Below are 17676 nucleotides of genomic sequence, written 5' to 3'. Positions count from 1 at the left end.
ATTAGTCTGTTTCTGTTGCTTATAGCAAAACACATGGAACTGGGTGATTTATAATGAAAATGAAATTTATTGCTTACAGTTTCTGAGTCTGGGAAGTCTAAAGTCCAGTGAACACATTTGGTGAGAGCCTTGGTGGTAGAAACAGTGATGGCAGAGTATCACGTTGTGAAAACGGCAGAGCAGAGAGCAGAGAGAGACACACTGTCCTCTCTCTCCTTTTAAAGCTCTCAGAACCACACCCCTGACCACCATCTTCAATCCATTCACTATGGCATGTTCCTACAATCCAATCACCTCTTCAAGTCTCCACCTTTCAGTTACCATAATAGGATCTCCCACCCTCTTAACAGTCATAGTAGGGGCCAAGTTTCTAATACATAAAACTTGGGGGACACAATTCAAGCTTCAGTGAGTTTTGGGAGAAGATTATTCAATCCATTATGTCCCGCCCCTGGCCCCCCCAAACTCATGTCCTTTTCACATACAAAATATATTCATTTCATCACCAAATTCTTAACTTGTCTCAACTCAAAAGTCCAAAGTTCAAAGTCCCATCCATGAAATCAATACAAGTTATCTACTTCCAAGATAAAATGGTGGGACAAACATAGGGTACATATTCCCATTCCAAACGGGAGAAATAGGCTAAAAAAAAGGTGTTAACAGGTCCCACACAAGTCTGAAATCCAGCAGGGCAGGCAATCTCAAAGCTGGCAAATCACACACCTTGACTCCATGGTTTTTATCTTCGTGGTCCAGAATGGCTACACTTCCTGAAGCCTCATGTTCACATTCCAGGCAAGAGAAGGAGAAAAACAAAGGGCAGAAGGGTATGTTAGCTACGCTGCCCCTCATCTCTTTACAGAGGCTTTATCCAGGAACTTCTGATTACATCAGGGAAGTTGAGAAAATTGGGTTTTAGAATCTGGATGCAACAGTACCCTGCGAAACATCTTCTTTCTGTTAGTGAGGAAGAAGGACAGTTGTACTGGCTACAGAACATAATTCATATTTTACTCTGGACTTTTTTTTCACAGCTGGCTCATCCTAGAAGCCCAACTCAAACTCTGCCACTTTCCAGAAGCAGTTTTGAAGAACAGAACTGATGCCAACTCTGCCTGACTCCATATGATGATTCATAAAATATACAGATAAAATTACCCCCCCAAATTTTAATGTAGTAGGGTATGTATAAATATACTAATATAATTCCATTTAAAGAATTAGAATATGTATGGAGACCACACATACTGTAGTATAAAGTGGATATTTGGATATTTTCTAGTTTGCATGATCAATGAGAGAACCGGATGATGCAATCTCCAAAATTATTTTTATCCTGGATTACCCAATTTAGGTTAGAGAGGTTCAAATTTAACTAGATAACTCTAGTTTGTATTGTATAGGCACAGTTAAGACATTAAGGAAATAGCCTGGTTTTTGTTCATCCCGGGTACTCTTGGGTATTTGAAAAGTATTTCAGCTTGTAAGGCTCAAATATTAATTGCTAAAAACTTGATCAATTAAAATGATGCTCTAGATCTTATTTCTATTTTATTTCTGTAATTATTTTATAAACAAATACAGCTATTTTCCAAAACAATTTGAAGGAAAAGGCCCAATGTGACCTTAAAACTTAGAATGTATTATTTCTAGCACCTTAAGTGGGTAGTTATATCTGGTTCACTGAAGTCTGAGATAATCTTTATTTTTGTATCTGCTGTCTGCATTCATGCAGCTAAATACAAATTTCATGAAGACTTCAACATGAACCTTTTAACTTCCACAATGCCCTGCCAAGGATTCTCTGAAGTCCATGGCAGATTCTCTGTGAGTCCTGGTTCCCTTCCTTACCAGCCCGTGTGTTCAGTAACAGTAATAATGCACATCTCGCTGGGTTTTGCTCTTTCCTGCCAGACTAGGGTTGCCAGATTTAGCAAATTAGAACACAAAATACCCAATTAAATCTGGATTTCAGATAGACAACAAGTAACTTTTAAGTATAAATGTGTCCCATTAAACAACAAATAGTTTTTTTTAGTATAAGTATGTCCTAAATATTGCACAGAACATATTTATACTAAAAAACTTATTCATTGTTTACCTGAAATTCACATTTAACTGGGCATCCCATATTTTATTTAGCAACCTTATCAGTCAGTCCCCTGCAAAGTTGCCAAGTATTTGTGGGAGCCCCCAGTTTGCCAGATATGTCTGCTTAGCAGTGGACACTACTGTAGCTTCAGCCAGGATGTCCATCACATATGTGCTAAGTATCATGGAGGAAGGGAACTCTCATTATGGTGAGTGTGACTGAGGGCACAGGATTAGCTTTGGTGCTAATATCCTGCTCTGCAGTTCCAAAAATAGGGGTAGTGACTCCTCAATGATAGGAAGCAAGGTGTTTCAGATATTCACTGAACTTTCTAGTCTGACAGGAAGAAGCTACACAGATGATATCCTTAAAATATCCTCAGGTTAGCTTAGGCTAAAAAGATAATTTAGCAATTTCCCAGAAATGCCTATATTTCCACAGAAAAATATTGCATTGAGATGCCAAATAGAGTGTTGTTGGAAAGCCACCAAACTGGAAAGCAGGCCTGGGGGTGGATAGTTTTCAGCATCTAAGAGGCAGTCCTGTTTATGAGACCCACATTTATGTTTACAACACATTTATGGATGAAAATTAAACAGATAATGAAGTTAAGAGATATATCTCCTTCTAGTAAAAGCAGTCGAGTATTTGTAACAGAGTAATATTTTATGGGACACTTATAATGTTTATAATATTAATAAACCACCATGTACTGTATCAATTTAATCTGAATGTTTTGACCTTTCTTGTGGGATAAAGGTTCATTAGAAAAATGCTGTAGAAATCATACTCATAAAGGGCCAGTCCGTGACTCACTTGGAAGAGTGTGGTGCTGATGACACCAAGGCCATGGGTTCGGATCCCTATATAGGGATGGCCGGTTCGCTCACTTGGAAGAGCGTGGTGCTGACAACACCAAGTCAAGGGTTAAGATCCCCTTACCAGTCATCTTTAAAAAAAAAAAAAAAAAAGAAATCTTACACATAAACATTTGCAAAGCTGCTACTGCCTTCATACCAGTGTTAAAATGTGTTCTACTTTGCATCTTTTATTATTTTTTTATGACAGATTTTATATTGTAACCATTTGAGAATACTGTAAATGCTGTGGCTTCATTAAACTACTGCTTATCATATGCTTGTAATGTTTATTTTGAGACTGAATGGCAACCAGAGAATGTAAACAATCAAGGTGTATCTGGTTATGTTTTTAAATAAAGATAAACAAAACCTTTGATTTTTCTCTTTTTTAACCTTTTTTTACTAGATGTATAACACATATAGACAAGTACATAAAATGTAAATATATGTTAACAAATTATAAAGCAAACGCTCATGTAACCACAAAGAAACAGACATTATAGGCTTCCTCAGGAGCCCTGCCTGTCTCCCTTCCCTATCATAATCCTTTTCCTCACTAAGTAACCACTGACCTGCTTGTTGCAATAAATATTTATTTGCTTTTACCCTTTAGATATGCATCCCTAAATGCTATGATTTCTTTTGCTTGCTTTTTAACTCTATGTAAATAGAATCATACGGTATATGTTCTTTTGTTTCTGGCTTTTTTCAATCAACATTTATTTTTAAGATTAAACCATGTTATTTTATAGTGCTACAGATAATTTATTTTTGATGTGTGAAAATAGTTATTAGTTCATTCTATTGTTAATGGACATTAGACTTATTTACAGTTTGGGGTTATTATGAACCGTGCATGCCATTGTGAACATTCTTGAACATGTACATGTGTACAATAGTTACTCTAATGTGTATATCTGGGAGTGGAACTGCTAGGTCATGAAGCACATCTATTTTCAGATTTTCTAGATACTGCCAAACTGATTTCATAAGTGATTGTGCCAATCCACAGTACTTTCAGCAAAGTATGAGAGTTCCTGTTGCTCCTGTTTTCTTCAAGAGTATCTTTCTATTTGATTTTTCCATGTTTTCGTTTACTTGGAAAACCTGTATGATGTGTGTGGTTAATACACACTATTTTGGAGGATCTGTTGCTGTTATGTTGGCTGTGATTGCAACTCTCACCACTTCCTGTGGTTCGGGTTTAGGGTCCAAATCAGACTCAAGACAGTGAAGGAGGTTGGTGTCTGCTTCCAGTTGCCGACTCCCTTATGTCAGCACCACGCTCACCCAGTGAGCGAACCGGCCATCCCTATATGGGATCCGAACCCGTGGCCTTGGTGTTATCAGCACCGCACTCTACCGAGTGAGCCACAGGCCGGCCCACGACTCCCTTATGTACTTGACTAAATCACCCTCGGCTATGCCCTCTTTGGCCGTGGCAGTGGACTCAGCTCCAGAGGCAGCAGTTTAAAAAGATTTGGTAACTGTAGTTCACCTTGACCCTGCTGTCAAAGATGATCAGTATAATCCTACCTATGAGACAGTGTTTGCTCCTGAGTTTGAACCAGAAAATCCCTTTAGGACACAGCAAATGGCTGCCCCTAGAAATATACTTTCTGGATATGTGGAACCAGCTCATATCAATGATTTCATGCTTGAACAGCAAAGAACTTTTGCAGCTTACAGTTATGAGTAGGATCCTTTGTTAGATAATCATCAAGTGTCTGCTAAATATATTGTTTTTGCAGAACAAGCTGAAAAAAATCAAAGTTTAATTGTGTTTGGTCAGAAGAAAAGAGGAAAAAGTTCAAAGAAAATGATGCATCTAATATTGATGATTTCTTGGGACCATGGGCAAAATATGTGGATGAAAGAGATGTAGGCAGACCTTCAGAAGAATAAAAATAGTTGGATGAAATCACAGCAAAGAGGCAGTAAAATGGCAAACAGGAAGAAGAGAAACCTGTGGAGGAGAAGACAACCTTACATGTTAAAGAAATATATCCTACTATCAAGGCAGGTCCTCAGGATGTTGGTGTTAATCTACTGTCAGCTGTGTCACCTGAGAAGAGTTATCTTCCCAAAAAACAAATTCATGTGTGGTCTGGACACACAAAGGTCATCAGTGCAGAGTGTATCTTCTCTCTGACCATATATTGCTGTCTTTTTCCATGGACTGTAAAATTAAGCTATGAGAGGTTTATGAAGACCAGCACTGTCTGTGAACATTTATTAGTCACAGTAAAGCTCTCGGGGACATCTGCTTTGATACTGCAGGAACACAGTTCCTCAGCATAGCTTGTAACAGGTATCTTAAGCTCTGAGACACTGAGACAGGACAGTGTATATCAAGATTTACAAACTGAAATGTACTTTATTGTGTAAAAGAGATCCTGATGAAGATAATCAAAACCTCTTTGTGTCTGGGATATCTGATAAAAAGATTGTGCAATGGGACATTCCAACCAACTGAGCTAACCAGCCAGCCCTGCAATGGGATATTGGAAGTGGAGAAATTGTTCAGGAATTGAAGAAATCACGCAGGAGTATAATCAACATTTGGGAGCTGTCAGCACCGTTGTTTTCATTGAGAAGGATAGGAAATTTGTGAGCACATCTGATGATAAGAGTCTAAGAGTTTTGGAATATGATATTCCTGTGGAGTACAAGTATATTGCAGAACCCAGTATATACTCAATTCCTGCAGTGACTTTTTCTCCAAATGGGAAATGGCTACCATGCTAATAAATGGAAAACCAAATCTTAATTTTTGGAGCACAGGACAGATTTAGATTAAGTAAGAAAAAAAAAATTAAGGGCCATATGGCAGCAGGCTATGCTTGTCAGGTGGGCTTGCCATTGGACATGAGCTATGTGATTTCAGGAGATGGAAATGGAAAATTAAACATTAGGGACTGAAAGATCACAAAACTCTACAGTCGGCTTAAAGTTCATGGTAAAGTGTGTAAAGGTACAGTGTGACATCTTCATGAAACATTTAAAGTCATAACATGTGGTTGGGATGGTCTCATTAAATTGTGGGATTAATGGGATTACTCCTTAAGCTATACAAGATCATTTTTGATACAATGTCATATTTAACTATATTTAATTATTAAACGTGTTGAATGGCAATTTGATTTATGGATGTTTTCCTTACATGGCTTTATGAAAGTGACCTATTGCTTAAAAAAATATTTACTGAATCTGCCAGCACCTTGATCTTGGACTTGCCAACCTCCAAAACTGTGAGAAATAATTTCTGTTGTTTATAAGTGTAGGAAAAGTGAAGGAAAATGGTCAGGGCCCCTCAGATGTTCAGAATCTTGCTGGGCCGACCCCGTGGCTCACTCGGGAGAGTGCGGCGCTGGGAGCTCAGAGGCACTCCTGCCTGCTGCGGGTTCGGATCCTATACAGGGATGGCTAGTGTGCTCACTGGCTGAGCGTGGTGCGGCAACACCAAGCCAAGGGTTGTGATCCCCTTACCAGTCACACACACGCACAAAAAAAGAATCTTGCTGAGCATTTGATGTAAACATGCAAGTGCACACAGGTGTTGCTTGGTTACTGCCCGAGGGTTCGGATCCCACATACAGACCGGTTCCTGCTCACTGGCTGAGCGAGGCGCGGGAGCAACACCGAGGGTTGCGATCCGTTGCCGGACACGGAAAAAGACAAAAAAAAAAAAATTTTTTTTTTGGTAAATTTAACTCATAATTTTATTGGTAACTTCATTTTGCTCTTTGTAGAGGTTGTTTATACAGAGAATGACTGTTGAGTTTTTATTTGACAAGTAGCTATTGTTGGCAGCAATTTGGGTTTATTTCCCTGATACACTGAAAGGGTCCTTTTGGAATCAAGAAAGAATCCCTAGTGGATTTGGGATCCTAGAGGAGATAAAGTAATTAATGACTCAGAAATATACTATATACTTATCTCTTCAACCAAAAGGGCAGTAAAGAAGACATAAGACAATAATAAAAATAAAAGAACAGGGATAATGTAATTTAATATAAATCTGAAAGAAAGATAAAACCACCCACAACTACTGTTCCCATTATTTTCCATGGATCAAGTTCTAATTTTTTTGGCTTCATAAGTTCCACTCTTTTTTTTTTTTTTAAGTAAAAGATGACCAGTAAAAGGATCTTCACCCTTGAGTTAGTGTTGTCAGCACCACGCTCTCCCAAGTGAGCTAACTGGCCATCCCTATAGAGGGATCCGAACCCGCAGCCTAGTTGTTATCATCAACACACTCTCCCAGGTGAGCCACAGGCCAGCCCTAAGTTCCACTCTTTTTGATGATATATATCTTGTATATTTTTAGTTGTAAAACACTAGTCTACTTTGCACTATTCCTGTAATTATTAATGTTAGATTTTATAAATATATATATGTGTGTACACACACACACACACAATTTTTCTTGGATTTGTGATTCAAAGAACTTTTGTTTTCTTTTTGGCTAGTAGGGGGATCTGAATGCTTGACCCTGGTGTTACAAGGTCACACTCTAACCAACTGGGCTAACCAGCTAGCCCAAAGAATTGTTAAAATGGTCTTATATCAGCAAAGTCACATACTGAACATAGCAAATAATCTGCATGTGAGGATCACAATATAACTTATCTGGATGAATGTAGAATTTCTCATTTTATTTGGCTCTTCAAGGAGAGATAGGTTCTGGATATGTAGAAGTGAAGGGGAAAAGTAAAGAGTAAATAGACAAACAAAATTTTTTTTTTTTTTTTTTTTTTTTTTTAAAGATGACCGGTAAGGGGATCTCAACCCTTGGCTTGGTGTTGTCAGCACCAAGATCCCCTTACTGGTCATCTTTAAAAAAAAATCTGTACCACACTATAGGTCCCACCCCTGCTTTGCGAATTAAATGGGGTAATTATTGATAAAGACTTAGCACAAATTCATGCACAGAATAAGTAATCTGCGTTTGAATATGATATTTTATTGTCATTATTTGACATTCCAACTAAGAACTTTCAAAACGCAAATGATCTAATTCCATTTCTACTTTAAAATGAAGAATATTTAAAAAAGTAAATCTAACCAAACTTCTAATCGGCTAAATTAAATATTGAGTTAAAGCTTTCTACATTGCCTCGAGGAAGAACTTTTAAATATTATTACAAATTGAAGAGTCTTCATTGTAGAAAAATTAGAAAATAGAGATATAAAATAAAAGAGGATATCTGCACAAAAACCAGCACATGGATGTTTCTAACAGCTTTATTCATAACTACCAAAACTTGGAAGTAACCAAGATGTTCTTCAAGTGAATGAATAAATAAACTGTGGTAGGTTCATACAATGGAATATTTCAGCTCTAAAATGGAATGAGCTATTGAATCATGAAAAGACCTGGGAGAACTTTTCTTCCCTCATGTATTTATTTATTTATTTAATTTGGCAGCTGGCCAGTATAGGGATGGAACACTGGACCTTGGTGTTATCAGCACTACCCTCTAACCAACTGAGCTAACTGGCCAGCCCTTGGAAGAACTTTAAATGCATATTTACTAAATGAAAGAAGCCAATCTGAAAAGGTTATGTACTGTATGATTCCACCTGTACAACATTCTGGAAAAGGTAAAACTATGTAGACAGTAAAAAAGATCAGTGGTTGCCAGGGGTTCGAGGGACAAATAGGCAGAACAGAGGATTTTTAGGGCACTGAAACTATTCTGTATGATACTGTAATGGTGGGTGTACATTTGTCAAAACCCATAGAATGTATAAAACTAAAAGTGACCCTAATATAAAATATGGGTGATAATGATGTGTCAATGTAGATTCATCCATTGTAACAATGGTACTACTCTGGAGATGGGATGTTGATAGTGGGGGAAGCTGTGCATGTGCAGGGACAGGAGATACACGGGAACTCCCTGTGCTTTCCACCCAATTTTGCTGTAAACGTAAAACTGCTATGAAAAAGTCTATTAAAAAATAAAAATAAAAACATTTTTAAAAGAGGAGCAAAGTAAAAAAAGTAAACAAATCTCACCACAGTTAATATTTTGGTATATATTCTTCCCAGCCGGAAAAAATTATTTTTTAAAGTTTGTACTCTACAAACATTTCAAAATCACTGGCTTTTTTCCATTGATGTGAGCGAATTATATTTCTTGTAAACAGGATAGGAGAAGGAAATATCTTCACCTTGATTTGCAAGATGTTTCCACAGCGGTGTTTCTTAAACTGTACAGGATATATTGGGATTTAACTGAAATGCATATTCTGATTCAGTAGGTCTGGGTCGTGGCCTGAAATGCTACTTTTCTAACAAGTTCCCTCTGCTTCCATCTGCAGTCTGCACCGGTTGTAGACCTTAAATTGAACCCTTTTCTTCTGTTAGAAGAGCCACTTGACAGTTTTTTCCTCCTCGCAGTGTTCTGTATTCTTTGAAATGCAAACGCATCCTTCTAATTGTCTTTTTTTGTTTTTTTCTTCCTACAGTCTCAAGTTGAGCAACTTTTTTTTTTTTTTAGCAGCTGGCCCGTACGTGCAATCCGAACCCTTGACCTTGGTGTTATAAGGCTGTGCTTTAACCAGCTGAGCTAACCAGCCAGCCCCCTGAGTAGACAAACCAGCTGTGGTTTATGAGTTAAGGACTAGAGAAAACCTTGGTGTGGAAATAGGAGAGGAGCGGGAGGAGGAACCAAATGTGAGAGGAAAGCAAGTACTGAAGAAGCGGAGGAGGGATTTCAAAACTGGACGAAAGCCGGATGGATATACTGGACGGACCGGAAGGACTCGAGAGAAGGCTCTTTACTATGGCGGGTCCTGTCAGCTTGCGAGAGCTTCTAATGGGAGCCTCAGCCCGGACGGGCTCTGAAAGTCCCGGAGGGTCCCCTACAGAGGGCGGAGGGAGCGCGGCTGGCGGATCGGAGCCTCCATGGAGGGAGGACGAGATCTGCGTGGTGGGAATCTTCGGCAAGACGGCTCTGCGTCTGAATTCCGAGAAGTTCTCTCTTGTGAACACGGTGTGCGACCGACAGGTCTTTCCCCTTTTTCGCCACCAAGATCCTGGGGTTCCAGCGCCTGGAATCAGGACCGAGGCTGGCGCTGTCGGGGAGGCGAATGGAGCCGGGGACCCAGGAGCTGCAGCAGGGGATCCTGTTCCGGGAGACGAAGCTGCCGCGGAAGGTAACCGAGCTGAACCAGCCTCCCAGGACTACAGCCTTTTGCAGGCCTATTACAACCAGGAGAGCAAAGTTCTCTATCTTCTTCTCACTTCTATCTGCGACAATTCACAGCTTCTTCGGGCTTGTAGAGCTCTTCAGAGTGGGGAAGCTGGAGGTGGCCTCTCTCTACCTCATGCAGAAGCCCATGAGTTCTGGAAGCATCAAGAGAAGCTGCAATGCCTCAATCTCCTTTACCTTTTCTCCGTCTGTCACATCTTGCTTCTGGTCCATCCCACTTGTTCCTTTGATATCACGTATGATCGAGTATTTAGAGCCCTGGATGGGCTGAGACAGAAAGTACTGCCCCTCCTCAAAACAGCCATTAAGGATTGTCCAATTGGCAAAGACTGGAAGCTAAACTGCCGACCTTGCCCACCTAGACTCCTTTTCCTCTTTCAACTCAATGGAGCCCTCAAGGTGGAACCCCCGCGGAGCCAAGACCCAGCTCATCCAGATAAGCCCAAGAAGCATTCTCCCAAAAGGAGACTGCAGCATGCCCTGGAGGACCAGATCTATAGAATCTTCCGGAAGAGTCGTGTCTTGACTAATCAGAGTATCAACTGCCTCTTTACTGTGCCTGCCAACCAAGCTTTTGTGTACATAGTTCCTGGAAGCCAGGAGGAGGACCCAGTAGGCATGTTGCTGGACCAACTTAGGAGTCACTGTACTGTGAAGGACCCGGAATCTTTGCTCGTGCCTGCACCCCTTTCTGGGCCCAGGCGATACCAGGTGATGAGGCAGCACAGCCGCCAACAACTTTCCTTCCACATTGACAGCAGCAGTTCCAGTTCTTCAGGCCAGCTAGTGGATTTCACTCTGCGGGAATTCCTATGGCAGCATGTGGAGCTAGTCCTAAGCAAGAAAGGTTTTGATGACAGTGTGGGCCGGAACCCACAGCCTTCCCATTTTGAACTTCCCACTTATCAGAAATGGATCTCAGCAGCTTCAAAACTGTATGAAGTAGCTATTGATGGAAAAGAGGAGGACTTGGGGTCATCCACTGGGGAGCTAACATCTAAAGTTTTAAGCAGTATTAAAGTCTTAGAAGGGTTTTTGGATATTGACACAAAATTCTCAGAAAACCGGTGCCAAAAAGCTTTACCCATGGCCCATAGTGCCTACCAGTCAAATTTGCCTCATAATTACACAATGACTGTCCATAAGAATCAGCTTGCCCAGGCTCTTCGAGTATACAGTCAACATGCTAGAGGTCCAGCCTTTCACAAGTATGCCATGCAATTACACGAGGACTGCTACAAATTTTGGAGCAATGGCCATCAGCTCTGCGAGGAGAGAAGTTTAACTGATCAACACTGTGTACATAAATTTCATTCATTACCTAAATCAGGTAGCTAAATTTTTTTCATTGTTTTGAAATCAAAAATTTGAGCTGTGTTTTATTCTTGTTTTAAGATAGTTTGTTAACTATGTATTGATGTTTTCAAAAGAACCCTACAGAAATTTAGGTGAATCAGCTGTAAGTTTTCTCTCCTGTTAGTTTTCTTTTGCAAACCTAAAGAAAATATCAGCTATAACTACTTTTTTTATTTTCTTTTTATTTAAAGAATGAACCCTAATACATTGTTAAATGAGAAATATTAAGTAACACAAAGTTTCTGAAATTTTGTATTAATATTTTTATCTTGGAGGATTTGTTGAACTAAAATGAATATAATGAAGTATAAGGTCACCATGATGATAGTAGAAGGAGGAAAAATTCACTTAGAAACTCAAAACTTTAGACTGAAAATGTAAATTATTTTATATATTTTTACTTGCTTCTTCTGTTATGTGTGTTTAGTCAAGGTTTTTCTGGGGCTTTTTTCCTTCTTATTTCCAAAGAACTATTTGGAGAATTTTGGGGGTTAGATGTTCTAGAATGCAAAGTAAATTTGACTCTACACTGTATTTATGAAATTAATAGTGATTGTTATATTTTCTAGGAGAAAAACCAGAGGCTGATAGAAATCCCCCTGTGCTATATCACAATAGCCGAGCCCGATCCACTGGTGCCTGTAACTGTGGAAGGAAACAAGCACCTCGAGATGATCCCTTTGATATCAAGGCAGCTAACTATGACTTTTATCAGGTAGACTGTGAAGTTTTTCTTCTTCCTCTTCTTTCTTCTTTTGCTAAATGTCACTTGAGTAAAAATACATATTTTCAGAAGCAGAATACCTAGAAAAGCAAATGCAACTGCAGTGTGATATACTGTATAAAGAGCAAGTTCCTTATACATTGTTTGTTGATCTTGCTTGTTAGAGTGAAGAATGTGTTTTGTTGTTTTTGGCAGCTGGCCAGTACAGGAATTGAACCCTGGTCCTAACCAAATGAGCTAACTGGCCAGCCAGAATGTGTTCTTTTTAAAATTTTATTTATTTACTTATTTTGTGGCTGTCCAGTGTGGGGATCCAAATCCACAGCCTTGGTGTTATAACACTGCACTGTAACCAACTGAGTAATCGGCCAGCCCTAGAATGTGTTTATTTTAAATGAGAAGTTTACAGGTTTTTTTCTCCCCCTACAGCTTCTGGAAGAAAAATGTTGTGGAAAATTGGATCATATCAATTTCCCAGTATTTGAGCCAAGTACTCCAGATCCTGCTCCTGCCAAAAATGAATCCTCTCCTGCCCCTCCAGATTCAGATGCTGATAAACTTAAAGAAAAAGAACCTCAAACCCAAGGAGAGAGCACAAGCCTGAGTTTAGCTTTGAGTCTGGGCCAATCCACAGATAGCTTAGGTACCTATCCAGCTGATCCACAAGCAGGAGGAGACAATCCAGAAGTTCATGGTCAAGGAGAAGTAAAAACTGAGAAGAGACCAAACTTGGTTGATCGCCAGGCATCCACAGTTGAGTATCTTCCTGGCATGCTACATTCAAATTGCCCCAAAGGTCTCTTACCCAAATTCTCCAGCTGGTCTTTGGTTAAACTAGGCCCTGCTAAGTCTTATAACTTTCATACAGGTTTGGACCAACAGGGTTTCATTCCAGGAACAAACTATCTTATGCCTTGGGACATTGTTATCAGGACTAGAGCTGAAGATGAAGGAGACTTAGACACAAATTCTTGGCCTGCTCCAAATAAAGCTATTCCTGGAAAGAGAAGTGCAGTTGTAATGGGAAGAGGAAGACGGCGAGATGACATAGCTCGAGCTTTTGTGGGCTTTGAATATGAAGACTCTCGGGGTCGGAGATTCATGTGCTCAGGACCTGACAAAATAATGAAAGTAATGGGAAGTGGGCCAAAGGAATCAGCTTTAAAAGCCCTAAATAGTGATATGCCCTTATATATTCTGTCATCATCTCAGGGTAGAGGGCTAAAACCACATTATGCTCAACTCATGAGGCTTTTTGTTGTGGTTCCTGATGCTCCTTTGCAGATAATACTAATGCCTCAGGTAAGAAATATGACCCTCCCAAGCTCCAAACAAACAAAAAATGCTGATGCTTGTTTTGGTTGGTTTTAAAAAGTACAGGATTATATTAAAACTAATTGTTTCATTAAACACGTCTTAAATTTAAAATTTATATACCGTTTATACCCAATGTTCAGTTTCTTTTTCTTTTTTCTTTTTTTGGCTGGCTGGTATAAGGGTTGTAACCCAGACCTTGGTGTTATCAGCACCACATACTAACCAACTGAGCTAACCAGCCAGCCCCTGATAATCTGTTTCTTAAAAAATAAATTGTGGCTATTTTTTTTTTTTTTTTTTAAAGATGACCAGTAAGGGGATCTCAACCCTTGGCTTGGTGATGTCAGCACCACGCTCAGCCAGTGAGCAAACCGGCCATCCTTATATAGGATCCGAACCCGTGGCCTTGGTGTTATCAGCACCACACTCTACTGAGTGAGCCACGGGCCGGCCTAAATTGTGGCTATTTTAATCATTTCACACCATCAATCACATCATTTGGTTCAGAAGCAGAGCTCGATGTAGAAAAATCTGTAGAAAAGCAGGATAATATTTGAGACTAAATAATATAACATTGGATATGATTAGAGTTAGGAGTGTACCCATATTTGCTTCATCTTGAACCTATTTGTTTCAGCATTTATCTTTCAGGTGTTTCTTATTAAGAAATGTAAAAATAATTATATTACCTGTGTTTTTCAGGTTCAGCCAGGCCCACCACCATGTCCAGTATTCTATCCAGAAAAACAAGAAATCACTCTCCCACCCGATGGCCTTTGGGTTTTGAGATTTCCTTATGCATATGTGACAGAGAGAGGGCCTTGTTTTCCTCCTAAAGAAAATGTGCAGTTAATGAGCTACAAGGTGCTCCGTGGCATTCTTAAAGCAGTAACACAATAAGTGTTTTCTAGCCAGTTCAATCCTAAACTTGAGCTGCTTTTTATTTTTGGTGTATGTAGGATGTTGTTTGGCATGTGTATACTGTGTTTTTGCAAACCTAAAATATGTTTTGAGTACAGGAGCTTAGTATTCGGACAATAATTGTTCTACTGTTTCATGATATTTATTATAAATGGGGTTGTAATTTGCTAATTAAGAGTCGTTCTAGAAAAAAACATAAAATACATGGGGCTTTTTTGTTTTGTTTTTTGGGCAGTTGGCCAGTACAGGAGTTCGAACCCTTGACCTTGGTTTTGTAAGACCCCACTCTAACCAACTGAGCTAACTGGGCAGCCAGAAAACATGGCTGATACTTCTGTTTTCTCTTATTTCTGTTTCATTGTTCATAATAAAACATGTCTCTATCATGACTGAATGTTGAATAACCATGTTGAGCCAAAACTTTGTTTTTGCTAAAATGTTTTAGCTGATATTTTCCATAAGATGCTGCTCCTGAAATTTTCTTCAAAACAAATTGATCATTACGTTGTCTGGTAATGAAGACTGATTTGACTGAATTGCAAAAAACACAATTCTGATACTTTAGTTAGATTGTTTTGTTCTTACCATTTCTTTCTTGGACTGATGAGATACCGTATTTTAAATGAATGTTATATGAACTAAAAGTTTTAATCCAAGATATTAATGCAGACTTTATTCTTTAAAAATTCCTATACTATGAAACAGTTTGCTAAGTGATACAAATCTTATTGATCTATGATAACTTTCGCCAGCATCAACATGGTGACATACCACCATATCACCATCTAATTAGGGACATATCACCAATTACATAAGTATGCAACATACGTTAACATATGAAAATTCTAATGTAATCGATTGTATTTCCCTAGACACATTGTTCTTGAAATGCTGGACAAATAGAATTAGATATTTTAGTCTCAGTATATAAGAAATATAGTATTTAACATATCTTGCATGTTTAAAGCCATTATTTGGTTTTTTGTTTTTTTTTTTTTAAAGATGACCGGTAAGGAGATCTTAACCCTTTGATTTGGTGTTGTCAGCACCACGCTCAGCCAGTGAGCGAACCGGCCATCCCTATGTGGGATCCGAACCCGGGGCCTTGGTGTCATCAGCACCGTACTCTCCCGAGTGAGCCACGGGCTGGCCCCATTATTTGGTTTTTGATTTAAAAATATACAGGGAGTAATGTAACTGGCAGCCAATTTAGAATTGTAATTTAATTAGGTGTATTTTTATGCCTCTTTTACTATAGTTCAATAAGGAAAAGGAGAAGTGAGCCAATATGAAAATTAGTCTTCATTGTTCTTACAGCTCACCCTTATTTTTCATCCTCTTATATCAGTTCTTAAAATAAATTGCTTTGTGCTAAGCATAGCATTGGTTTTATTAAATAGCACACCGCATTTGGGAAGTACAGCTAAATTGCTGTGTAGGACATGTTCTAATAGTTTTTGTTTGTTTGTTTTTAATAGCCTCTAAGACTGGGATAACAGGTTGTGTAAAATTGTAGGCCAAAGAACTGTAAGAGAGTGGTTTGTAGAAACAAATCGGTTTTTGAAGAGCAAACCTGTGTCTTTTCTGTTTCCTTTTTTGGTGTCATTCTATACGGAAAAAATTTGCATTCCTACTGAAATTAGTAAATGATTTTCCTTAATTATTTGTGGTTACAGAAGCCGCCCTAATTTGAATTTCTGTAGAGTTTAAAATACCATATTTTTATGCTATTTGTCCTTATAACCTGCTTAAAAGATGGATACAGTACTTCTTCATATTTGTTTTTATCCATAAATAGGTTTATGGAGTGCTGCATTAGAGAAATGTGGTCTATACAATTTGTATTGCTTATTACTTCTCTTTAGTCATAGAAAACTTATTTCAGCAAATTTCAAAGGTGATGATTTTATTAAAGAAATTATATTCTGTAATAGCACTTGCATTGTCCTTTACTAAGCAGATGTTTCAAATTCATTCTTTTCAAAGAATCTCTAGGTTAGAAAGGACTTCACAGAACATCCTTTGGCCTATTGGCAAGTCTTTTGATGTGTCCATGAAAAGGTGATGTAATTAAAGTTTTAGGAAGTAATTCATATCTTATTTAAGGAGTGCTTACTATTTAAAAGGACTAGTATAATAAATTTTTTTGTAAAGTAAATTACATTTTAATTTTTTTAAGTGACTTAACATGTTGGTTTACTTCAAGTAGGTTCCCCTGTACTACTTAAATAGTTAATGTGTATCCTTTCTTTCTTTTTTTTTTTTTTAAAAGATGACCGGTAAGGGGATCTTAACCCTTGACTTGGTGTTGTCAGCACCATGCTCAGCCAGTGAGCGAACCGGCCATCCCTATATGGGATCCGAACCCAGGGCCTTGGTGTTATCAGCACCGCACTCTACTGAGTGAGCCACGGGCCGGCCCGTTAATGTGTATCCTAATTAAAAAAAAAAAAAGACTTCCTAGGAACAGAAAACAAAGAAAACTAGAAAAATGAGACTAGGGAAGCCTGATTCATAAAAATAACAGTAGCTATTCTTTATTTAATGGCATACAATAATAGCTATTTCATGAATACCCACTTGTAGAAACTAATAAGCATTTTACATACATTGCCTCTAATCCTCAAACACTGTAAGATAGAAATTGTCTCTATTTTATAGATGAGGAAATTGTTTAAGTTTTAAGTGGTTAAATAATTTGTCTAATGTCGTACAGCTAGAGAATGGCATAGTCGGAATTTAAATTCAGGACTCTGATTTTGAGGGTCTACTCTTCCTTCTCTTCTGCTTCATTAGAAAATATAAAAATGAAAATGGCATGTCAGTTGCCCCAATAGGATATTTTGACTCTGGTTTTAACACATGTGAATGGGTGAGTTTATTCTCTTTAATTTTTTTTTTTGTCCTTTTTTTTTGAGACTGGTTGCACTGCGCTCAGCCAGTGAGCGCTGTGAGTGCACCAGTCATCCCTATATAGGATCCGAACCCGCAGCGGGAGTGCTGCTGCGCTCCCAGTGCCGCACTCTCCCGAGTGCGCCACGGGCTCGACCCAATTCTCTTTAATTTTAATCTCAGAAAAATTAGGTATGGTACTACCAAGACATCTTAGTTTCTTTTAGTAGTATGAATCTTCTCTATAAAACTATTTATTCTTTATATATATATATATATATATATATA

The 17676-nt window shown here is 38.6% G+C and overlaps 2 protein-coding genes and 1 pseudogene across 2 annotated transcripts in view; all 3 read left to right on the top strand.

Moving 5' to 3' along the window:
* Positions 1-1157, top strand: part of PRR11 (proline rich 11) — a 32333-nt gene extending 31176 nt beyond the window's left edge. The window contains exon 10 of the mRNA XM_008586846.1: positions 1038-1157. Coding sequence (XP_008585068.1) covers positions 1038-1106 — 69 coding nt within the window. The 3' untranslated portion in view covers positions 1107-1157. The remainder of the gene's footprint in view (positions 1-1037) is intronic.
* Positions 1158-4114: 2957 nt separating this feature from the next.
* Positions 4115-6006, top strand: LOC103602447 (annotated as a pseudogene).
* A 3714-nt stretch (positions 6007-9720) lies between these two features.
* Positions 9721-14704, top strand: SMG8 (SMG8 nonsense mediated mRNA decay factor). The gene is made up of 4 exons (XM_008586845.1): positions 9721-11508; positions 12104-12249; positions 12688-13560; positions 14278-14704. The coding sequence occupies exons 1-4, from the start codon at positions 9750-9752 to the stop codon at positions 14473-14475; spliced, it is 2976 nt and encodes a 991-aa protein (XP_008585067.1). The 5' UTR covers positions 9721-9749; the 3' UTR covers positions 14476-14704.
* Positions 14705-17676: the final 2972 nt, after the last annotated feature.

Source organism: Galeopterus variegatus, unplaced genomic scaffold, assembly GCF_000696425.1.
Source record: "Galeopterus variegatus unplaced genomic scaffold, G_variegatus-3.0.2 Scaffold4155, whole genome shotgun sequence".
NCBI classification, from domain to species: domain Eukaryota; kingdom Metazoa; phylum Chordata; class Mammalia; order Dermoptera; family Cynocephalidae; genus Galeopterus; species Galeopterus variegatus.
This window is presented reverse-complemented; position numbering and strand designations above follow the sequence as displayed.